The 25,476-nt window shown below is 38.2% G+C and overlaps 1 protein-coding gene across 3 annotated transcripts in view; it reads left to right on the forward strand.

Moving 5' to 3' along the window:
• The window catches only part of SHTN1 (shootin 1), a 101,586-nt gene that overhangs the window by 64,418 nt on the left and 11,692 nt on the right, over positions 1–25,476 (forward strand). For 2 of the 3 annotated variants that reach the window (XM_059900257.1, XM_059900258.1), the window contains 5 exons: positions 256–338; positions 7,299–7,408; positions 10,888–10,941; positions 16,112–16,232; positions 20,348–20,540. In XM_059900257.1, coding sequence (XP_059756240.1) covers positions 256–338; positions 7,299–7,408; positions 10,888–10,941; positions 16,112–16,232; positions 20,348–20,540 — 561 coding nt within the window. The remainder of the gene's footprint in view (positions 1–255; positions 339–7,298; positions 7,409–10,887; positions 10,942–16,111; positions 16,233–20,347; positions 20,541–25,476) is intronic. The other variant, XM_059900259.1, reaches the window with a different exon arrangement.

The raw sequence follows: 25,476 nt of genomic DNA on the forward strand, positions 1-25,476 counted from the left end.
TTAGTAATAATGTTAGCAGCCCCCTTCTTCCAGTAACTAGTTTGGTTTTTACGCAGTAAAGGGATGAGACATCTTTCTCTTTCTTAAAAATTTAACAGTTTATTAAAGTAGAAAGTAGGCTACTTAAATTCTAGTTATATATTCATGCACTTAGAGAAGAGTTGGATTTTTACTGATTATTTAGAATCTATACATTTTATTTCTTGGATCATAAGGCATCCACTAATCCTGTCGATCTTTTTCTTTCTCCTAAAGATCCCTCATGTCCATGATCCGGAAGCGATCCCACCCCAGTGGCAGTGGTGCTAAGAAAGAAAAAGCAGCTCAACCAGAAACAGGTAATTCTCACCCCACCCCTTTGGTTAACTTTTTGTTGATGGTGTACAATTTTTCAACAGTAGACATACTTGTTAGCTCTTTGACTATGAACAGATTGTTGGGGAGAAATGTGAACTTAACAGCTATAAGAATGAACCAAAGAACAGTCATTGTCGTCATGTAGCTTACTGTCTAGAGCAGGTGAACATTCACACATATCACTGTAATGTGAGGGATGCTGGAAAATGTGTTTTCATTAAGGGGTGAGGTACTTTGGGGTGTAAAAGAAAGAGAGGGAGTAATTCCAAATGAGGATTTGGGGAAAGGTCTTTAAAAAAAAAAAAAATATATATATATATATAGGCTATATTTTCTGTGCTGTACAATCACCACTCCTTATGTTTATTTTTTAAAATTAATTAATTAATTTTTGGCTGTGTTGGGTCTTCGTTGCTGTGCGCGGGCTTTCTCTAGTTGCGGCGAGCGGGGGCTACTCTTCGTTGTGGTACGCAAGCTTCTCATCGCAAGGACTTCTGTTGCGAAGCACGGGCTCTAGGTGCGTGGTCTTCAGTAGTTGTGGCACGTGGGCTCAGTAATTGCGGCTCCTGGGCTCTAGAGCACAGGCCCAGCAGTTGTGGCGCATGGGCTTAGTTGCTCCTCGGCATATGGGATCTTCCCGGACGAGGGATCGAACCTGTGAACCCTGCACTGGCAGGCGGGCTCTTAACCACTGCGCCACCAGGGAAGTCCTGGGGAAAGGCTTTTTAGAGTTGATAACAATGAATTGAGACTTTGTCAAGCACTTTCTTTGTTCTCTCCAGTGCTTTGTACTGGAGATACAAGACATAAAGTCCCATTTGAGTGGGGCAGACAGGAAGTAAACACGTAATTACCAGTGCAATATATAATTATTTAAGTACATTTTTTTGATCAGTACTGTGGAGGAGTGATTATCAGTACTGATCTAAGAGATGATGGAGGTGGACTACTGGTGTCAGCACGTGATGTGTAAGCTGAGTAGTTGTGGATTTAGAAGGTCAGGGTATATATGGTAAAATAGATCACATGGAGGGGCAACAATTCAGAGGTCCAGAGTGGGGAAGGAGCTTAGCATATTAGGAAACTGAAAGAAAGTTGATATTACTAGAACATGGGGTGCAAGAGAGGAAGTCTACTAGGTAGGCAGGAGCCAGATTCTAGAGGCGGTGGTCAAGATTTTGATATTTATCCTAAGGGCAGTAGAAGTTTAAGTAGGAGTGTAACATGATGAGATTTGTCCTTTGTAAAAAATTACACTGGCTGCAGGGAGAGAACAGAGAACAGACTGTACAGGAATGAGAGTGGATGAGGGAAGACTGTTGCACTCATTCAGGTGAATGTTGATGGGGCTGAGATGCGGGTGGTAGCCGTAGAGAGAGAAAGAAATGGATAAATTCAGGAGCTGTTTAGGGAGGTAAAATTCATAGGACCCTGTGATTCTTTGGAGAGGGAGAAGCTGAGGATAATAGGAAGAGATGGGGATGGAGAGAGAGGAGGTTTCCTGCTGAGCAGAGGCCCCGGGTGGGTAGGTGCAGAGTCAGTGCACAGAGCTGTGGGCAGTTTGATGTGGGCCCACACTGAGAGCAGAAGCTTGAAATGCTGGCCCCAGATCTTGGGCCTTTATGCCTGAGGACCGTAGAACCCAAATTAAACTCAGCAATGTTTGTTCAACCTGTTTTACTTCTGGAGCATGGTAGGTTAGCCTGGTTCAAGCCCAGATGGGTGCAAACTTCTTGGCCCCCTTTTCCTGCCTCTGGGTCTCCTTGCCCCGCCCCAGCCATTTTCATACCTCTGCAGTGCCGTGTTCTCAGACGCCAGGTCTCATTATGTTGTCCTACATCTTATCCCATTTCTGTGCTTCTCCCTGCCTCAGAATAGAATCTCATACCCTGTCTGCTTAGAGATGGTTCTCTGCCTTTACTCTAGCCTCATTTCTCATTACATCTGTCTCACCTTATGGCTGGCCCCTTAACGTCTAAGCCTCCTGTGCATTTGTTCCTGTCTTTCCTCATTCCAGAATTGCCCTCCTGCCCTTCCTCTAGCAAGGTACTGTTCTAATTCCATGTCTCCCATTCAGGTTTCAGCATATTGTCTGGTGTGTTCCCAGGCTCTTCCTCCTCTTCCTTTATTTATGAGTATTAATAATCCAGAATGAATGGCTCATTACTGTGTGTTGCTATAGCAGTTTACTTCAAATTTTGTTACTGTGAGGATTTAATGTCCCACCCCCCAGCCTCTGCTCTGGTGTTGGGGTTATTTCCACATCTCTCCCCCTCTCCCCCAAACAGATTGCAGGCTCTGTGAGGGTTTACTTCTCTCTGCAGCCTCCCACAGCTTTCACGCCTATTGAATGAATCAAAGTTCAGACTTGGTCTTTTCTTCTTAGCAAGAACCTTGCAGCACCATTACACACGAAAGCTGTTTGATTTTATCATCTGTATGAACTGACTTTCTGCCCCTGCCTCCTACAGCCCCTTGTACTGCAGCTAAAAGGCAAATTCTGCTTTGCCAAGGCCTGCGGGATTTAGAAGTCCTGCCCTGGGTGATTTGCAGGGCAGCCCTGCTCTTGGGTTCCTGGCTGTAAGCCTTCCCTGACACTGTAATTAAGATTAGAATTTTGTTTGTTTCGATCTTGTTTTGGGAAAATTGGTTAAGTCTTAGAGGGTCAGGAAGGCAGTCAGAATAAAATAAATTCCCCTTCTCAGTAAATTACATGATTAGCTTATCAACCTCAACAGCACCCTTAAATTTAAAAAGATGTGTTCTAGAACTTCTTAACTCTCCCAGTATTAGAAACCATGCAGTTTTCCTTATGAAAATGATATTTCATTTACAATTCATGAAATGTGGCAGCATTTTCCCCCTCATCCTTGAGCTACTGAATTGTTACTTTGGGAATCTAAGTAGTTACAGACACAGAGGTTGCTCAGGAGATTTTTAAACTGGGGCCACCCTAAAATCATACTGCCGTAAATGATAGGTACCATAGCCATACTTTGCTCTGTCTGGCAAGGTAGTTTATAGTGTTTTGTTAATCATTCACACTAAAAAATAGTTGTCGAATGGATCAACAGTGATTAAAGGCATGATGAATGAATGTAGAGCATCGATACTGGGGTCTTCTGAGACACTTTGGAGTTTGCATTTGTAACATAGGAACCAGTCCCACTATCACAGTGTTTTCTTATATTAGCATCGTATGATGGCTTTTGCTATACAGTTGGTATGTTTTTCAGAGCTTATGAATGGAGAAACTTTTATTGCTGGGTTATGACTCTTAAAAAGCTTGATTGGGGGCTTCCCTGGTGGCTCAGTGGTTGAGAATCTGCCTGCCAATGCAGGGGACACGGGTTTGAGCCCTGGTCTGGGAAGATCCCACATGCCGTGGAGCAACTAGGCCCGTGAGCCACAACTGCTGAGCCTGCGCGACTGGAGCCTGTGCTCCGCAACAAGAGAGGCCGCGATAGTGAGAGGCCCGCGCACCGCGATGAAGAGTGGCCCCCACTTGCCGCAACTGGAGAAAGCCCTCACATAGAAACGAAGACCCAACACAGCCATAACTAACTAACTAAATAAATAAAATTTAAAAAAAAAGAAAGAAGAAAAAAAAAAAAAGCTTGATTGTAGGGAAGGTCTTTGAAATATTTTAGAAGTAGTTTTAAGATCTAAACACAAGAAATCATTACATACTTTGCAGTTAATAACCCTAATTTTGATAAGAATGCATTTATTGGACAAGTTCTGAGATTTGAGAGGTATGCCTGCTGTTTATCATATATTTAGGTCATTAATTTGTTGATATTTTCTTACCTCAGTTTGCTAATCTGTAGAATGGGAATAATAGTTCCTATTTCATAGAGTTGTTTTGAGAATTATGAGTCTCACAACATGTAAAGCATTTAGAGTAGTGCCCATAACATAGAAAATATTCAAAATGTTACCTAAAAAAAAAAAAAAAAGGCATGGTACGAACCACCCTGAAGGGCAGAAGTCCTCATTCAGCAGGCTCTTGTGATCATTGTAGTTAAGGAAATTTTCTTAACTTTATGACTGTAGGTCAAATCCAAACTTATTCAACCATAATATGTTCTTTAGAAATTTTGTGCATCACGGTGCCATAAGATTTTTTTTTAATGCCTTTTTAAAAATGTTATTGAAAGAGAAAAGTAAACCTGTGGCATTTAAAAATTCATTTTAGTTTCCTCTAGGTAATAACAAAAGGTTTTATTGAGCAATAAGGTGATGGTTTTGTCTGTGGGTCTTTTTTTTTTTTTTTTTTTGAGGAACTAACTTATTTTTCAAGTGGGTCTTAAAATTTAAGCCTCAATTAATTACATGTAGCTTTCTGATCCAAGACTGACCTGGAAGCACTAACTCAAAGAACATTTGATTTTACTTTCCTGTGGCAGTTCAATAACATTAGACCCCTTGTCTTCATTTGTCCCTTTTCCTTAATCTCCAGTATCCTGCATATTTCTATTGTCCCCCTGATTACATGCTTTTGTGAGACAATTACCAACTGCGTGATTGCAGAAAAGAATTACAAAACATACCATGAGCTCTCTGTAGGTGATTCTTGCAGATTTATTAGAACTGCTTAATAGTTCAGAAGTTCGTATAGCTTGCATTTTGCTAGTTCAAAAACAGGGTGGGTGAGAGAGAAAGCTTGTGTAGCTAACCTAGCCATTGCCCTTGTGTTGTGCCTGAGTAGGGAATCTGATAAGAGTGATTTCTTTTCCTTAAGACCAATTAAGCCTTTACGTTTGAAAAAGACTGAGCAAATTTTGTGAGCCTGGTTTATAATCTGTACACAATACAGATAGTGGCACTTCTCTGAATTATCACTATGATTCTGGCAAGCAAAAATAAGAAACTACTTTAAATTCCTGTTCTGTTAGATGCTGCAGCAGACTTGAATGGTGTTGACCATAATTCTCCATCTGTCTGCCTTAATTAGTTTTTGTTTTGTGCATTTAATTGAGTTTTAGTCGTTCCTTACAGAGTGCTAATCTGTTTGTAGGCGGTGTTCCTGTTGCCATGCAGCTCTTCCCAAGTCTTACTCAAAATGGCAGCCTTTCTGAAAATCAAATGTGTTTTGAAGATTTTTTTAAATTCCCAGGAATAAATTCCATACCCATACCAGGTGCTTGAATGACAGATCTGGGTCTTATTTCCTCTGATTTTGAAAACGGTCAGCAAAAGTACCATGTAGTGCATAATAGGTGTTCAGATATTGAATAAGTGAGTCGGTGAATGAATGAATGAATGAATCTCTGTTCATAGTAATTTTCTTGTCTGTCCCCTTGTTGATGTTTGTGAGCCATCAGCAGAGGCTGCCCTAGAAAATACTGCTTAAGGGCACATAGTTGATCAACCCACAGTTTTGTTGTCTTTTCGTTTATTGGTGGATGAGTTCTGACCTTGGTGCCATGTCTCCCATGTTGCTTCACAAAAGATACTCTTTTGACTTCTGGAACTGAAAAATGCTGTTTGGATATTGAGAAATTTGAATTCCCAGCATTTCAGTGGCTTCTGAGGATGACAACACTATTTGAAATCAGGACTGTACCAGAAAACCTAGGTTATATGATGAATATAGCTGTGATCCCATCACTGTGATGTTGCAGAGTGGAGGATGATGGAACCTTCTGGATTCTCTAAGTTGCTCCCCTCGGCATGTATAAGAAGCTACCCAGGGTTAGAGTGAAGTCTGCCATATAGCAGTAAAAGAAGCCATAATTTTGGCCTCCCTAGCGCAAAGCCTGACACGACTGTGAATTAGCTGGGGGATATAGTTGTGATTGCCTCCATTTAGAAGCCATCCTTTTGAGGTTTAATTATTTCTGCTCAAATAGTAAAACTATTGATAGCCATTTAAAGCTCGAACTTTAACAAGTCAGTCAGTAGGTAGATGCTTGCTGAGTGCCTACCATATGCCTGCCCCACGATGTGGAGTCCATTAAAGATGCTAGTTGGAGGATCTTTATGAGATATTTACGCTTGAATGTATTGGATACAGTGAGTTAGCTGGAGGTAAACACAAGATCTAGAGCTGCATTAATGGTGATAAATGTTCCAGAATGATTTGGTGCTTTTGGTCAAGCTGTTGTGCAAGAGACAAATTTCACTCTTCTGACCAACAGGTCTCAGCTCACCTCAGTTGGCATTCATCTAGTTGATACATATTTCAACAGCTTTATTGTTTTTGCAGCCAAAGAGTGTAAAGGTTAAACAATAGACAGTTGAAATTTTTTATCAAATTTAATTACTTAACTGCAGTCATTTCTGTATGTATGTTTTCTTTTAACATTGACAATTTTAAAAGACTTGAAAAAGGTTTGCTTAAATGTTTCCTTCCCATGTGATTCCTAAACAAAAGATGGCAATTTAAAAATAGATTTTATCTATTTGCTGCTCATCTTTTGACTGTGGATTTCTTCCAACAGGTAAAAAGATCTCTTTGATCTTTTATTTTCAAATGGGCTTTTTGATAGTTATTCCTCCTTTGGTTGGATTTCTTTGACATAGGTTGTACTATAAGTTACAAAAACATCTTTGAGACAAAAGTGAATGATTATTTGGAGTTAGGTACAAAATTAGGTTTTTAAAGACCTGGAGAAATTCAGGTCTATTATTATGCTGACACATGGAACAAAATGTACTTTGTTTAACATAGATGAGCTAATATTGATTTCCAAGCTACAAATTAGACCTTAAATTTTATAACTCTTATTTCTCAAAGCAAATCTCTTATTAAAAGATTTTTATTAAAAAACTATTGCTACCTGGGAGCTGTTAACCTTAGTAAATTATTGATGTTTTGTGACTCTGTCTGAAAAATGACTGTGGTTAATTACATAGTGCAGTCTTTCTAAGTCACCAGAAATAGGAAGTAGTTTTCTTGTAACATAAGATGATTTATGTGTGTGTTCTTTGAATAGCTGAAGAAGTCACAGACCTGAAGAGGCAAGCAGTTGAAGAGATGATGGACAGAATTAAAAAGGGAGTTCATCTCAGACCAGTTAATCAGACAGCTAGACCCAAGGCAAAGGTATGGAATGACTAAATGCTTTTTTCCCCTGATGTTTCTTTTTTTTAATGTAAAATTTTGAAATCTGATGAAAGCTACATCAGAATTGACTGTCAAATCTTAGGTTAAGGCTAATGTGTCGTAAAAGCCTTTGCTTCATATAAGCACTTTTCAGAAGGACTCTGACCCATAGGAAACCTAGGTCACTACAGAAAGTAAGTCCTGTGGTTGCAGGGTGCTGCCATCTCCTTGAGAGGGACATTGATATGAACTGTTATACCAAACAAGTAACAATTAGCATGCCCTTTATTTTCGTCAATTCCTGGTTCTTGTGTATAATGCAACAAGTATTTATTGCGTATCTACTATGTGCCAGGTACTGTTTTAGGCACTAGGAATAAAGCAGTAAACAAGACACAAAGATCCTTGCCTTCCCAAGGCTTGTTTTAGTGCGTGGGGGAGGGGAATTGGAGTGTGGGGATCACATCATATACCGTAGCAGACCTAAGACAACTTTTGAAAAATAGTGAGGTTTACAAGATTGTTTCCATTAATTTCACAGACCTATTCCAGGTCACTTCAAGGAGAAACTTGTGTATCTGTATCATCAGCTGTCTTCTAAGCTAGACCACAGTGAGCTCCAGGATCTGTGGAAGTACCTAGTGTCTAGTTCAGAACTTCTCCCTTCCCCTTGTATATCTGTCCCATTTAAATAGACTCAATAGTAGAGTTTTTGACATTTTTCTTGAAAAATGTTTTTTCTTTCCTCACTCTAATAAGGTATCAGCAGATTGGTTCTCTTTCTTCTTCCTCTTCTTTTAAACCAAACTTTATGGTCCTTTCTTACTCTCAAGGATGCCCTTCTTCAGCTACTTCAGTGTCCCTGAGTGTCATGACTGTTCACTAGAAATTCTGCTGGGCTTTTAAAGATGCCACTTTGTCACAGGCAGACAAGATAACTGGACAAGGCAGGAAGGGCCGTGGTGTGGGCTGTCCAGGGAAAGGAGGTTGGGAAGAGGGAACGAGCATTCCACTCCAAGAGAAGATTCACATCTAGTGAAATGGAAGCTTCGGCCAGCTGTGGAGAGTAATTCAGTCTTGTGCTAGAGCTCTGAAAGCAAATGGGCAGAATGTAGAACTGGACGAGAAGCTGAGCGTGTAGATAGTTGGGCGCAGCTCTTTCAGTGCCAGTGTCTGGTGAGTGAGTGAAGAGCACTGTTGTTGGAGTCGGGTCCCTGCACTATCACCCAGCTTCCCGGGCTTCTTCTCCATAAAATACCCTCTCTGGCTCACACGGTTATTGTTAGGGTCAAATGGAGTAAAATGTGAAACCACTTTAAAATGTAGGGTCTAAGTAGAACCTTAGAAAAGAATACATTTTTATGGCTTTCATGTCACAACTAGTTTGGAAAGAATAGCAAAACCAAATTATTACTAGAGAAAAACGCAGTGTCGTAAAAGAAACAAAATTAGTTTAGAAAGAAAAATTTTGAAAACTTCTTAAATTGTAAGCGATCAGTGTTCTGTATGTACTTTCATTTTTGGTATATCACTTTGTCCTTTTTCTTGCCATGACTCTTTCAATAGTTACACATTATTTAATGTCCATTCATTAAATAAAAAATTTAATAAAATCTGGAGGACAGCTGAACAAGGATCAGTGGACAACTGTTTTGTTTTGTTTTGTTTTGCTGGTAATCATTAAAACTGTGTAGATACAGTGGTGACTGACCTGGTCAGTAACCTTTAAAACAAATGGTCACTACCTGCCTCAGTGCAGACTTCTTCCCCCAGTACCATCAGTACTTTCCTGAAATGTCACCAGTTATGAGAGTATGCAGTCCAGGCTTTGAAAAGGCTTGTGCAGTCGGAGGGCAACTTGAGTGGCATAGCGGCACTTTTGAGTATGCCTTTAGGCAGGGTGTTTGTTCAGAAGTCGTAACATGTCACCGAACAGCTTACCTACAGAAGTCAAGCCTGCCTTGAGAGTACTAATTTAACTGCGTATTACTAAATTCCTTGATGTTGGTGCTGGTGCTGGTGTGGTTAAAATTAGTGTCTTAAAGCTTTTGACTGGCACTTGTGACTGCCACTGATGGCATGTGTATTTCACAGAAAACCGAGGCTATGAAAGTTGAACACTGTAGTCTAATTTGTACATGAGCAGCAAACCTCTCTCTCTCTCTCACTTTTTCTAACTGTACGTTTTTTAAAATTGGAATAGGATCTTATTCTTTTATTATCTTTTGAGAGGAAAGAATTATAGGTTGCCATTAATCACCTCCCATCTCTTTTTTTTATACATTTATTTATTGATTTATTTATTTTTGGCTGTGTTGGGTCTTCGTTTCTGTGCGAGGGCTTTCTCTAGTTGCGGCAAGCGGGGGCCACTCTTCATCGCGGTGCGCAGGCCTCTTACTATCGTGGCCTCTCTTGTTGCGGAGCACAGGCTCCAGACGCGCAGGCTCAGTAGTTGTGGCTCACGGGCCTAGTTGCTCCGCGGCATGTGGGATCTTCCCAGACCAGGGCTCGAACCCGTGTCCCCTGCATTGGCAGGCAGATTCTCAACCACTTCGCCACCAGGGAAGCCCCACCTCCCATCTCTTGATGAAAGATTAGCCTTGCCTCTTTTCTAGGAATGAGAGGCCTGAGTGATTCCTTTCACTGTGTCTTGCAGGTTTTCTCTTCATCTCCTTTGTGAAAGGAAGTGGTACAGGGAAGATCAGAGGGTTTTTTTCAGCCATCTTTTCATTGAGGGGTCCACAGAGACTGTGGTATTATGGGGCAGGCAGGTATTACCCAGAATTTCATTTCAAATTATTTTGTTCGTGGTGTAGCCAGATGAGAACTGGGCTTGTAATCGAGACACCTGACTCAAATACAGAATTCCTCAAAGTGTAACTTTCCTCACAAGTAAGATGAAGTACTTGGACTGCACGCCCTCTGAGGTCTTTTACTGCTCTGATAGCTGGTGATGCTAACATTCTCTTGTAATCTGGGTTCTTTGCTGATCCCTGTTGTGAAATTCATGAAACTAGACGTGCCAGCCCTCTGTAAGCTGGCCTTGGCCTGGAGCTAACGGAGCTGAGAGAGGTTTTCTGCCCTGTTGCTTGCTTTCTGCTCTGCACTGCTGCCTTCCTAGTCCTCGCTTGCTGGCTCAAGTCCAGCAGTGAGAGTGGAGAAGAATTTATTGTAAAATGTTCTGAATAATTTGGAATTAAATCTTTGAAATTTAATGTTTACCAAATCTTTTCTACATATGATAATAGGTAACAAAATGATGTGTAGAAGATGGTAGCTTGACTCTTACCTCTAATTTTCTATTTAACTGCCCCTTGGGAGCACTAGCATGTCTAATATTTTTTCCTAACTGTAAGACGTAGACCTAATTTTAAAAAATATAGTCAATATAAGCTACCAACACTTTGCCATGTAAAAATCTTTGTTGGGTATCTTAAAACTGAATTACTCAGTCATTTTTCTTCTTTTTACAATTGTAGCCAGAATCTTCAAAAGGCTCTGAAAGTGCAGTGAATGAACTAAAAGGAATACTGGTAAGAATAGATCTCAGTTTATTATTTAGTTACTGGGAAAATGGAAGAATATTTTTAAAATCTACTGTTATGAATAATTGGTTTTGATATATTTTATTTCCATTTACAGTAAGCCTCATTACTTTTGATAGTTTACTTGATTGTGCTGTGGACTCCTCCTCTGGGTGTGTTAATAATGTATCAATACTCTGGTGTTTCTATTCTAAAAGAATGGGTACACTTTCCCCCAAATCATTGTTTCCTGTTCTTGTTCTCCAATACTTGTATTACATCTTGAAGATAAAGTGTCTGGCCAGATGTGAGGATCAGTACATACTTATATAGTAGATATATTATAAATATAAATATAGTAAATAATGTTATAAGTAAATCTATACATAGATTACAGTAGATTTATTTATAAGTAAATCTACGATAAATGTAGTAGATAATAGTATATTGTATAGTAGTCTCTCACATGGATAGTGCTTAACTTTGGGGCATGAAAGTGGAATTCTTGGCACCTAAATATAAATCAGAGCTTCTCCCCAAATATGTTAGCATCAGAGTCACAGTCTGCTTTTCTCACAGTTTTGAAAAGTCATGATAAATTTGGATAATAGAAGTTCCTTTCTTTATGTTACGAATTTCATTTTCTAAAAGTAATTCACATCCATTAGAGAGCATGCTTAATGCCCATCTCTAGTCATATTTTTTCTTTCCAAAGTATGAGCTTTTGCCAACAAAATAAATGAGTACTGCCCTGTCCAACAGTTTCTGTCGGAGACAAATGCCTCACTTAGAAAATGTTTTGGATACTAAGAGCTTTATTCTCAGATCTTGTTACAGTCTCAATACCAGTTATTATGCACAGTAAGTCAACAAACATGGGGGCGGAGGTAGAGCTAATATTCCCATGTTCGTTGTTACTGTGCTAATTATGCATTGCATGCAGACATCCACATAATTGTGGTAAACAAAATTATTTTCATCAAGCATGAAACAGTAGACCTAACTCGGAGTGGCTTAATTAGTTTGCTATAGTTTTTAGGTGAGTGGAATTAATACTACAGAGAGGTATGTAGCACTGGCTAACAGTAGTGGTCTACCTACAGAATAAAGTATTAAAACCATGGAAAAAGTATGTGGTTATTATCTAATGGATTCTTTGGTGAGAAAATTTTGTTAGCCAGTGTTGTGTTAAGGAGAATGCCCTATGACAGTCCTTTTTGTTGTCTCTACAGTGTAATGCTAATTTTTGTTCATGAAGATGCCCCCAGGGGCATTAGGAGCTTCTAGGGTTATAGTTCTGAACCTCAGTGCAAGAGTAAACTTCCCTCAGTTTGTTTTTTAAACCGGGTTTATTTGAAAAAATCAGACATCTACGTGAGATACATATGATATTTGATTACCCAAGATATCCCACTTCCTGATAATGCTGGTTGGTAGCAAGTTTACTGAAAATCACAGCATTGCTTTTAAAGATCATGTTCACTATACATCATACTCACTATAGTTTTGTGCCACTTCAAGGAGAGAAATTTGTGAACAGATTTTTGTGGAATAATTTACAAATGATAAAAATTGTCAAAACATCTTTCTTTTCTTCAAATTGCCCCCATCCTCTTTTGTCCTGGATTTATCGTTAGATTTCTCTACCTTACATGGCATTAATGTGTATCACTAATAGCTGTTATTCTTTGCATTAAATTTTTTAAAAGTGGAACTCACGATGCTCTCCCCTACTTTTCTTTGCCAAATGGCAACTTTCCACTACTACCACAGACGTTTCCTTTGAGGGATGATGGATCACTTGTAACTACCAGTCACTTGGGGCCAAGAAACCATACAGCTTCTTTTAGGAGAGAAAGGAAGCCCCTATCAGATGGGGCACTTGGTGCTTCTTGCTGGAGTTCAGACTATTAGGATTATCAAAATTTAGTACCCAGCAAAGCACATGACACGAACCTCACAGTTGTGGCATGTGAGAAACAAACATGAAAAGAACATAAAAAGTCTACAGATTGTGTACTGACGTGGAAAGTGAGCACCTGTACCAAGAGATGCCAAGAAACCAAGAAGCACTGTGTTCAGTTCTACTGCAAAACAGAAATCAGGAATGAACTCAGCCTGGGGGTGTTTTTGCTGCAATGAAAGTGACCTGAGTTGTAAGCCTACCGCTGAAACTTAGCACATGGGTAGGAAACACATCTCGTGTTTGGGGGAGTTGGAAAACCTCACTGTCTTTTGAGTTGTACACTTTTCAAGCCAATTTTTAAAGTCTCAATGTTGACTGAACTTATTTTTCCAAGTCTGTTTACACTTAATTTTTAAAGTTGTGTATTTTGTGGATAAAAAATATATAGCTATTTCTCGTAGTCACACAAGGGTTTCTTTTTTTTTTAGGTTTCGCAAACCTCTTGAGCCACACCAGCCATTTAAAAGCCACTCTAAGTGGAAATGGCCATTTCCAAAGAATAAATCAACAGAAATTTATCAGAAAGTCTCTTCTCAAGTTCAGTTGCCTCTAAATCAAAGAGACAAGAACAACTTTTTAAAAATTCACTTTTAGGTCTTTTTTGAACATCTTCAGTTTTTCAAATTACCCAGGAATTGTTGAATAGTTAATTTTGCTCCCTGACAATTAGAGTTATTGGTATTATGAACATTTAACTAACATGGGGATTAAGACTGTTAAATGATGAAAGCGGTTTGAAGTAGAAATAGAAATTAGAAAAGTTAAGTTCACGGTCCAGCCCTATCACTGACTTACTGTGGGACCTGGCCCAAAACCCTGAGGATCACTGATTTATAGGATTCTCTTTTCTGTGAAGTGAAGGAATTGTATGTACCACGTGGTAATTTGTGATTTCTCTAATATTATTATTATAATATAAGTAGATAATTAAGACAGTCTTGGTACTTTATTAGCTGAGCTCCTTTATCACGTCAGTTGAGATCCATGCAGAAACCTTTTCTGCATAATTGCCTCCATATTTAAAGTTTGCTCATATACTAACCTAGTCAACCGCCTCAGTCAGTGAATGGAGAAAAAAGTTGGGAATTCAAGGATTAGAACTTGGAAAATGAATTCCTTCAGTATCAGGTGCGATGAGAGGATAGCTCACCACAGTCAGGAGTTTGGGGAAGTAATGTGGTTATCCAAACAAAAATAGAGAATCTTGTGAAAGATAAATTCTTCAATAAAAGATACCCTTGGAAGGTATATGTGTATGTACATGTACATACACACATACACAGACACATATCTTTTTCTTAAATTAACTCTAGCCATTGGGAAAATCACACAGAATGTCCTTGATATTCAAACAATCTGGTAGTTTGAGTGATTTTAATAGTAAGGGCCATAAGTTTTTCTGTTTACAAATGATAGAACTTTTTAAAAATTATAAACACAAATGATTTGGGAATAGTTTTTCTAATACATTAAAATTTTTTTATCTGAATTGGTTTTAGTTCTGTTTTCGTTACCTTATCAGTGTCAATCCTACCTTACTAATATAACTCTTTGATGAGTGGGTACAGATCTGCATTGTTAACTGTTAAATAAAGAAATCATCTAATTTTTTAAATTATAAAATAAGCTATTATAGTGTTACATGTAATATGATTTTCCTTTAATGTATTTTATGAATTTTTGCAATAAATCCAAAGCAGAAAGAGGTTCTTCCAGGGGGAAAGTATCAGATGCCTGATTAAAATATGAGCCTTAAGAATTTTACACATCAGTTTTGGTTAGCTAGCTGACAGCAGAGGAATATAGTCTCCTAATCTTGTTAGTCAGTTTTCCCGACAACAGACTGCTTTTCTATAACTTTGTGCAGTTAGGGAGAAAAACACCTTTCTAACCGAAACAACATAATAACCTATATCATGTGAGATTTGTAACTACCTAATTTTACAAGCTACTTTTTTTGTTTTATAGGTTAAAGAAGAAACATGAGTTACCATTTTAGCTAGTAGGATTCTTAGAATCGTTCAGGAAGTTGGCAGGGGGCAGGGAGCAGGATTAAGGCAAGCCCATAGTGAGCTGAAATGACAAAGGCTGGCCTATTTGTTAGCCTTGGTGGACAAAGGCTGCCTTCCGACTCTGGCATGAAGTCTGGCAAGTTATACCTGACTTGAGGTTCTGATTTTCTCTGATCAAAAGATTGTGGTTCAACTGGGTTTTTATTCCCCCCTAAGCCTGTGGCACAGCTGAGGAGGGCTCTTTCAAAGAAATAGTGGGCATTTCTTAGAAAAGAAAATGGACCACTTGTAATGGTGGGGCGCTAAATCCTTACCCCTTAAATCTACGAAGAAGTGCATCACCCAGTGTTCTGTACAAACACTTGACTGGTAATGGAGATAGAAAACCGTAGCTCTCCCTCCATAACATACTTCCTAGAGGAGCCAGGGCAGAGGAGCACTGCCTGGGTCTTCCTCTGTCCTCTTGAAAGTCAATACGCCTTTCAGCAGGAGCACAGCTTTATGGCATCTCTTGTTTCCTTCAGTGTCTTCCGGGTCCTGAGTAATCCATTCATTCACTGCCTCCTCTGTTCAGGAGTGTGGGATTACGGCGCCGGCCCTTCCTTGCCTCCCTGTAGACTGTAGCCTTTGCTCTTTCACAGAGAAGCGAGGTGTGCTCAGCGCAGCACCTCCTGGGTTAGGCCGCTGGAGAGCGTTATGTGCTTCCTTCGGCAGCACGCCTTGTCACCAGGTGTGCGGCCAGGGTCATTCTCTCTGAAGAATCGGCCACATTTTTCAGTGCCGCAAGGATTTGGGTCAGTAACTCATGGCTGCCATGTCAAGATAACCTTCTAAGGTGAGTTCAGTATATCTGTTTTCTTCTCTGCGTGGTCGACCAACACACATCAGAATCTTAATCATCGATGTGCAAGTACCTTCCCACCACTGAATTTCATATAGTTAGCCCATCAAGAGGTATTCTTGTGCTGTTCTTTTGCTACATAAGCTAACATCTTACATCATCAGTAGCATCTTCTTAAATGATCCAACACTATGTGTTAAAGATATGCACATTAAAAATACATATATAGCAAATTCATTTTAGTTCCTAATTCCATTCAAATTCTGGTAATGTTTTGGTGGTTTGACTTTTATATTCTTTTGTGTATTGTATTAAGACATTAACCTTTTTGTTTTTGTTTTTGTTTTGTTTTCACTTTAGGGGACACTTAACAAATCCACTAGTTCAAGAAGCTTAAAATCCCTTCACATTGAAAACAGTGAAACTGAGTTAGAAAGGATTTTGCGTCGCAGAAAGTTGACAACAGAAGCAGATAGCAGTAGTAAGCTGGTTTGAATTTTCCACGGTTCTACTCTTCCTCTCTGAAGCATCTTCCTTTAAGTGTCTTTTTAACATAAAATGATCTTTTTAAAATTATTATTAAATTTTTTTTATGTGAATGAGAAGTATTGGATGGCAAAGGTACTTATGGGTATCTCATAAGAGTGCTTATTTATTTTTATTTATTGGTATGTTTATTTATTTGTAGGGAATCAGGCTTTTATGGATCTTGTTTGCTTAATGCAAGATGCCCTTTGGTAAAGACATCCGGGATGGACTTTGGCAACAATGTAGCATTGAGTAAAGGCTCCGGAACCAGAAGGCATGAGTTTGAATCCTAGCTTTGCAGTTTACTGCTTGCGCTTTAAGCAAATTACTCAACCTCTCTGTGCCTCAGTTTCTTCATCTATAAAATGAGGATAATAAAAGCACCACCTCATAGGATTATTCTAAGGATTAAGTCAGTATATTTCAATATATAAAAAGTGCTTAGCACTGTGCCTGGCACAAAGAACACGATAGTTAGTAATAATGGTCGTAATTACAAATCAGTTACAAATGGAAAGAAATCGTCTTTATTTTTCATATCCATTTAGTTTATTGTCCCTGCCTGTGAATCAAGTGAATGAGAAAGTCCAGCTCTGTCATCAACTATAAATGACCATCTGAGCATCTTGAGATCACAGTTTGCATTGGTATCATGATATGCATGTATTAGACTTCAAAGTGTGTTTCAGAACTCACTTTGTATGTCTTCAGTTTTTTTTCCATCAGCTTGATCATGGGAATTAGCAGAAACCTTTATGAGGTTTTCCCCTTGTTGCCAGGAGGCTGCTTTTGAAAAACTACCCTAAACTAAAATTAATAGCAACCACAGCTAATGTACTGAATCTTTTAGACTCTGTTCAATCAACTCCAATTAGTCTATCGTAACAGTTTAAATTTGCATTGTCGTCCTGTCTATCAGGTTTAAATTGCTAGAATATTAAGGATTTGGGTTTTTGATAATCAAGCTCTAGCTTTCATATAGGGATTTACTCAGTGGAGTAAATTGGTTCCTTGAACCAGAAGCAGCATAATACCAGCCAAACCGTTTTTATAAAAAGATGAAGACTTTGTGCCCTTCTTTAAAAAAAAAAATTAGCCATTCAGTTTTTAGTTTGTTGTAGAAATTCTGCAGTTAGTATCCTGTAAGAATTACCACCACCCCACGCCCAAATAACCAACTCTCAGGAAAACTAAGGGATGCCATAAGAGACTTTTTTTCCCTTATGTTCACTTTACAAGAATTTACCAGCCTCCATAATGAATTGTTATTCATTTGTGACTTAGTCAGTGCTGTGACTTTTCCAACATTTCATCCTGAAAGTATTCATGTAGTTGTCATTAATTTTTAGGACTTTGCAAATGCCATTTTTGTGCTCTGTCATTTACATTTTGTATTTTGCCGCTGACCTTTTTGTTCCTCCAGAAACATTCTTACTTCACTCACTTGGTCAGACTTGCAGCACTCACTATTTCAGAGTTAGTTTTCCATGGGAGAAATGAGGAAACATTTTTATTTTAGTCAATATGAAGATTTTAATATTTCAAAGTGTGGAGAAAGGTAGGAACACATTTTATGGACATGGTGAGACTCTTTCATTTTACTGATTATATTCCACCAGTATACAAATATTCAAGGTATCATTTGAGGGAAGTTAGAATAAGAGATACATATTCAATAGAATCATTAATATTTGGATAGAGAAATAAGAACTGTGTAATTGGCAGGATGGAGAGGAAACATACTGAAGGGAGTGACTTGTAAGTGAGCAGAAATTTTCTTTTGAGCTCCCTAGTAGCCAAAGCAAAAAAAAAAAAAAAAAAGGGTGGTGGGGGAGAGGACACAAACTTACAAACTCTATCATCTAGTAAAAGAAATAACTATTTTTTTTACATGGTTCAAATGTTTTGCAAGCATCAAACTGGCAGAGGTATTTACTATGTATTCTTTCTATAAAGGTCATGGAATGAGAAAATGAAAATTCCAGGGGGCAAATAAGATGCTAAAGTAGCACAACTACATAGTGGGAGCAAATTACAGAGATAAGTTTGATAGGTTTGTTCCTCAGGTGCATTTGAATCTCTGAGATTTTTTTCTTCTGCACACAAAGGGTTATGGAAAGGCTAAAGGTGAGGTTACAAAGTGGAGAAAGGAAGCATCATAAGTGAGGCAGAGGCAGCCTGAGATTGGCAGAACTCATATCCCAAGTTAGTATCTCCCTCAGGGGCCACAGAAACACCTTTTTCTTTAGAATTTTTCTTACGGGAGTAACTGGTATTTCCTTGATTTACCTAGACTTGTGGGCTACAAAACTGACATTTCAAAGAGCAGCAAGTGCCTCTTGGAAAACATTGGACTGCTTAAATAGGATGCAATAATAATAGTGTTAATCATCATCATCATCATCTTAAACATTAGGCATTTTTCTTTATTCCTTTTTGTATGTAAGAAAAATAACAGCTCTGGCTCAGCTCACCCACCCTCCCTCCTTTTGAATTGGCTTCAGTTGCAGAACAGCAGCAGGCGTTGGTGTGTATTCAGAAACAGATCTTGCTTTTCTACAAGGACAGATTGTTTAAAGCTATCTATAGTGTTGCAGTCAACAGTTACCCAAGGGCTGAGCAGAGCTGCTCTGAAGCACATCTTACGTTCAGCTTCATATTTATACTTTGAGGAATGAACTTTCTTGATCTTTCTGCCCTTTTCTCTTTACCCCCACATCCCCATGCAGTGTGAGGCTTGTCACAGGCAGGAGGGAAAGGCCTTTTGAACCAGAATATTCTATAATGTCACAAATTTGTCTGCTCAGATGGTACAGAAGAAATAAATGAGAAAGGCAGACACTGATGCTTTGTGAGCTGAGGTTTTCTACCAGACCGCGGGGGATCTGTGTCTCCCATGTGGAGTAAGTCTAGAGGAGCTGCAGTAACAGAATGGCTGCACAATTTCCCAGCCCCTCTTAGATAGGTTTTTCAAATTAGAACTTCATTTTTGGAGTTCATGTGTTTGTTATACTGCATCAGACACATTCATATACAAATGTAAGAATAAAATTCCAAAGCCTAATATTAATGATCAAGGATTAGCTAGCATTTTGGATTGTACCCACCAGTCCTTTCCATTTTAGGAGATGATCTGACATTTCTTAAGGATATAGAGAGTCCCAAGTTTTGCTTTTTTCTTAGCGGTACCTTTCAAGGTTGTTCTCTAGCTTAATTTTTTAGAAGTTCTAATTTTATTTGTACATTCGTGACATTTCATAAATTGCTTCGTTTTAAAAGGATTCCTTCTGAAGTTTCAAGAAAGACATACTAGAATCTTGCTTTGAAAAAACTGTCTAGGATAGTATCTTCCTAACTGAAGATAGAAAAAAAGTAATGATGGAGCTTAGCTTCAAAGCATAGAAGTTTTAGATTGATATGCCAATAATTGTAGTAACAAGCCCTATTATAGTTTTCTGATCCTACCCAAAGAGCAGAAAAGTCCAAAAGGTAAACAGCCAAACTCTTTGCCACTTAATTTTTATAATCCTGGGTCTGTATTTTAGTAGGAAACTAACCCACTTACTTCTCAATCACATTAAAATGAAAATGTTCATAAAAGCTATTTAATGCTCAGGAAGCCTTCATGAGCCTTTTAAAAAGAGCTTTTTGACATCATTCCATTTTCTGTTTAAAATCAGAGCTGAGTTTTGGAAAGAATTAACTCTTGAGAGGCCAAATGATTCAAGTAGAGCTGTCAGAAAGCCATGCTCTGTGAGAAGTAAAGACTTCACAATTCCAGTATTACTAAAGGACTCTGGTCAGTTGAGGAAACCATGGCCTGGGGTTTTATAGTTTGTTAAAGGTCTGTACACAATTTCTCCGCGTGGTCCTGGTGCACTGAAAAGCAGTAGTACCACCAAAGCAGAGCAGATTTCTAATAGGAGCATTTTCCAGCATGCTCTTGAAATTTTAACAAAACTTGGCCTTTTCACTTCCTGAGGGATTTTCAGCTAATCTGTTTTTCAGTACCATATTAATAAGCATCGAACAGAATTATTAAACTTGAGGTATGTGTTTGGTTTTAAGGTCCAACTGGAATATTAGCCACCTCAGAGTCCAAATCCATGCCAGTGTTGGGTTCTGTATCCAGTGTAACAAAAACAGCCTTGAACAAGAAAACTCTGGAGGCAGAATTCAACAGCCCGTCCCCCCCAACACCTGAGCCAGGTGAAGGGTCGTGTAAATTGGAAGGATGCACAAGTTCCAAGGTTACATTTCAGTAAGTAATGATGCTCTTTACTAAGTAGTGTGTAGAAGAATCTGTGATGACTAATTTGTGTGTTACTTTGCTTTGTTTCTCTTTAGATAGAGATTTCGATTTGGTTAGCCAATAAGTACTCTTCTTCCTCTGTTTGATGAGCCAACTTTTGATTCCAGGCTCCTAGCTTAGAGGTCTTATTGTGATGCAAAGCAGATATGTATAAAGAGAATTCCATCCCTAAAGTGGTTTGGTAATCAGATTCTTCTTCTACACAAAGAATTAACTTGGATGATCCTTATTCAGCATCAGAAGACACTTAATCATTCTTTCAAGATTAAATATTTAAATCATCCCTCTTAATGGTTCATGAGCAGCCAAAGAAGATACTAGATCTTCAAACTTAGGTTGAAGGGTATATTTTTGCAACCTTATTTTCTGATTCTCAATTAAACATGTGCCTTAATATTGCTCTATTCTGAGACTGAAAACACGCTATGTAAAGAGTTACCTATATATGGCTTGAAAGTGGCACTTTGATTGTCAAAGAATTAATCCTGCTATTGAATGTGTTTCAGACAGATCTGGTGGAGGATCAGTTTGTTTTATAACAATGGCAGGCTCTTTTTGAAATTAGTCTAGTTTTGCTTTAGTTCTTTTGCCAGGATGTCAGCTGGTTTGTCACATAAAGAAAAGGAAGAGGTGAGACAAATCAGATCAGCAGATATTGTAATCATGGTTAATTAAACCTTTGATTTCCTGTTCTATCAGGGGAGAAAGAATCCTTTTTTGTAGCTATACCTGTCTTAGTTTAAAAGGTGAAGCCTGGACAAATGAAGTTGCGATTCAATTTAGATCTGTTTTTGCCAACTGGTATTTTCTTCCACTCTTGCGTTTCTCTTACTGGTACTATTAACTTTTTTCCCCCTCTTTTGGAATGAATGACCTTCTTTGCTGATTTACAGTTTTATCTAATTTCATTGTGTTTAAAAAGTACATTTTCTCCTGCAGTCATGTGTTTCCTTTCTTTTGACTGGAGTCATTTGAACAGTTCTAACAGAAAGATGATCTATATTCATTCTTTGTCTGTCCTATTAAATTTGTTTAGCACCTAATTTGACACCAACAGTCTGGCTACATTTGAACCAGTATCCAGACACAAAAGCAATTTGGCTGAGACAACTTAGTTTCTGAGAAATGCTTCAGTGTGTGTGTATAGATTTTTTTTTCCTTTACCATTTTACACAGATAATCTTAATCAGAAAATACTGCAACTCCTTCCTTCTTTTGTCTGCCTTTTATTCTCCAAAAGTAAGTGGAAATTACATTTCCAAGAAAGGAAATGAAATAATTGCAGGCCCAAGGTCTGCAAAATGTGTGCTGAATTGACAGTGAAAAGGATCCATTTGTTGACAGACACAGTTGTTAGATGCCATAAAGGCCTATGTGAAGCTCAATTTATTTCTCATCTTGCTTGTTCAATGACTGTTTAAGAGACACGTTTCAATTTAATTTATCTGCTTAAAGCAATAACACAAATACTCTGTGCTGCTGTATTAACTTTTAAACTTTGTAATCTAATGCTTGATTATTCAGTTCTTGACATGCTTTAGCTGAAATAACTAACGCCATGCATTTTCATATTGACAGTCATTTAGCAAAGAAGAGTGCCTTTCTGAAAAATGTGTTTCTTAAGTACAATTAGACTATCCAAATGAATCCAAGTATCTTGTGTATGTACATGGTAATTATTCACTTCCCAGACGTGCTTCATTCATTTCTGTTTAAACCTAGCTTTTTACTGAGTAAAAGAAGTTTAACTTAATGTAGTCATATGTAAGCTTTAAAAGTAAAAACTCATGTGATTTCTCAGGATACCCTGAAAGAGATTTAGCTACCAGGAATGAGAAGGGTTATTTTCAGGCTGTTTCTGGCTGGCTTTGGCTAGCAGGTTCATTCTGTTATACTAGCCATACGGTAGAGGCAACCACATTGTCTTACCTCATAGACCTGATTTGTCACTTTGAAGTGAGATCAGCAGTTAAAAAGTGAAATGTTTCCTTTGCTTTTAAAAAGTGCCTTTGCACTCTGGTAATGGCACCCTTATTTTGATCTGTGGCGACACCACCGTAGTGTTTTTCAGGTGAGTGGTATTATCGGCTCTTGACAGGGAATCAAGGTCAAGGGAAGATATCAATCACAGTAGCCTCTAATGCATTACATTATTGCGAGGGCACACACACACACACACACACACACACACACAAGTCCCTGCCACTCTTACGCTCCCTTCCGCCCTCCACTTTGGCCTCTGTGGCCTAGTATCATTCCACCCCAGCTCTTTGCTTTTGCTATCCCCTTTGCCTCAGATGCCCTTCCCCCAGTAGCTGCACTGTCTCACCTCTATCATTTCTTTGCTCAGATGTCATCTTTTCAATGAGGCCTACCCTGACCACCCTATTTAAAATTGTAACTCAACTCCCTTAAACTCTGATTCTCCCTTACCCTACTCCATTTTTCCCCATAACAGTTATCTTCTAACGTATTACATACTTTATTTATTATATATATGCTTATTTTCTCTCTTCCCCTCCTAGAATGTAAACTCCATGAGGGTAGGACATTTTTTGTCACTGGTGTATCTCAAACACCTGGAAAAACTCCTGCCTTATGGTAGGCTCTCAGGAAATACTTGTTGAATAAATGAATGAATGAATAAATACATTTTTAGTATCAATAAAACAGCAGAATATCAATTAATTAGAATATTCAGTTAACCAGCATTCCCCCATTATTCAGCAGTCACACATATACACACATATGTGTACATAAATATTAGATATTTTGGTTTATTTGGTTGCTTATTTGGGTTTTTAAACATTTTTTAAATGCCTAGGAGTCATTTACATTCAGTTTTGCATATCTTCTGCATCTTTGAACCTACACAAGATAAAGTTATCAGAGACAACAGAATACCCAGTTGTAAAAGAAAGATTTGGCTGTGCTCACTGCCTCAGGTGGACAGGAAAGTTTGCTAACCTACTAAGAAAACTTTTAAAGTGAAGGAAGAAACGAAGATGTTTTCTGCATAAGATCTTCACTTATCCAGAAAATTAAATAGCATCAGGCTATTCCCAGAAAGTTTATTTTCCTTTTAATAAATTCCTAAAATCAACATATGTGTATGTTCCAAATAACTGAGTAACTTCTATCTGGTAAATTGTAGAGCCAGAGAGATATATGGATTTATTTCTTAAGAACTTATGAGACAGCAAGAGACACCTTTCATACTTAATTGCAAGGATTAATTAAAATTAACATTCTTGTCACCAGTCTGAGCAAGCAAGGTTTTTTTTTAAGCAAAAAGAAGAAAAAGAAAGAAAAAGATAATCAGGACTTGGAGAAGCCTAATTGTTTCTATTTCTCTTTCAATAATAGCTTTAGAAATATTTGTGTCCTCAATTATTTCTAATAAATACATACTATCTAGTAATAATATCTTAAATCTAACAGTGAATTTGAATTTCATTAATTCCGACTAGTTATTACTCAAACAGGAATTATGCTCATAATCTCCCTTTATGCCATGAGAGGTAAAGAGCTGGCCAAGCAAATGAAGAGTATAAGCCTTAATTTTGCTTTCATGCTCTTTCCTTCTGATCCAGAGTATTCTGACAGTGTTAAAATAGAGTAAGACTCATTGATTCAAGCTAATCAATGGCTGGGATGGTCAATATAAAATAGGGAAAATTCCAAATTATAGAATTTTTAAAAGATAACGATTTCATTACTTTCAGACAGCTACAGTACCTGGAAATAGGCTAACTGAGTGTTGCACAGGGTCAAAAAAGCCAAGAATGATTTGTATTTTCACCAGTAAAAGCCTGTAGACTGGACGAGGGGTAACAAGGAAACACAGTATGATCAGTTTCCTAAACCAGCGTCTTTCCACATACGCACAGGGTGGCGAGCAGCGCTGAATTATTTCCAGAACTCCAGCTCTGCAGTGAGGCCTCGGGTTCGGATCTTGGGCTTGCTATTTATTATCTTTATGACCTCGGGCAAGTTATTTAATCATGTGGAAGATGAGGGTAATGATACCTACCTTGTAGGGTCGTCACGTAAATTAAATAATATATGAAAAGTATTTCAATAAATTCCTTTTCTATCTTAATATAAAATTATAATGTTGGGCCATTACTGGATTATCAAGGACAAAAGTTAGAGTTGAAAGCTTAGGTACTGAACACCTGGCTTATTGACTGGGCCAGGTTTCCTTGGGAAAATCATGTAACCTCTGTGTTTTGTTTTGTTTTTTTCACTTTTTGTTGTATTGTTTTTCTTATCTAAAATTGAGGCAAGTAGATGAGGCACTCTCCAGAGTCTCTTTCAGCTCTAGAATCCCAATAATTCCTCCCAAATGTGGTTGCTTGATAAATATGTTCACAGTTAAGATAAAGAACAAGAGTTAAGCACATATTTTTTACCCCCAACGTGTCTCTCAATATAGATTTACAGTAAAACACAAACCTAGAAATATAAAATAATTTTTTGAAAAATTTTAATTTTCAAACTACATCATAGGAACTTACAAATTCAGATTGAAATGATTGTTATCCTTCAGGGTTATATTCTTAGGGGTCAGGATACTCATTCCAACCCTGTCACTATTGCTGCAAATGCTTTTAGAGCTATTTGGATTAGAGATACCTGACCACAGAGGAAATAAATTGGACAGTCTTTCCTACCTGTTTATTCTGGGGTGGAAAAAGTGGGTGAGAAGTAAAGAGTGCTTTAGAGCCACTCGGCGGGTCGTGTAAGAGAATTAGTGTCAGTATTTATTTTGGTCAAAAAATGATATGGCCCATTTTAACCACTACTGTATGTTCAACATATGTTTCCAAATGACTTTGGCTTTTGCAAGTTCATTCAATTTTTGGAAATAGCCATCAGTTTG

This window comes from Balaenoptera ricei, chromosome 16, assembly GCF_028023285.1.
Source record: "Balaenoptera ricei isolate mBalRic1 chromosome 16, mBalRic1.hap2, whole genome shotgun sequence".
NCBI lineage: Eukaryota > Metazoa > Chordata > Mammalia > Artiodactyla > Balaenopteridae > Balaenoptera > Balaenoptera ricei.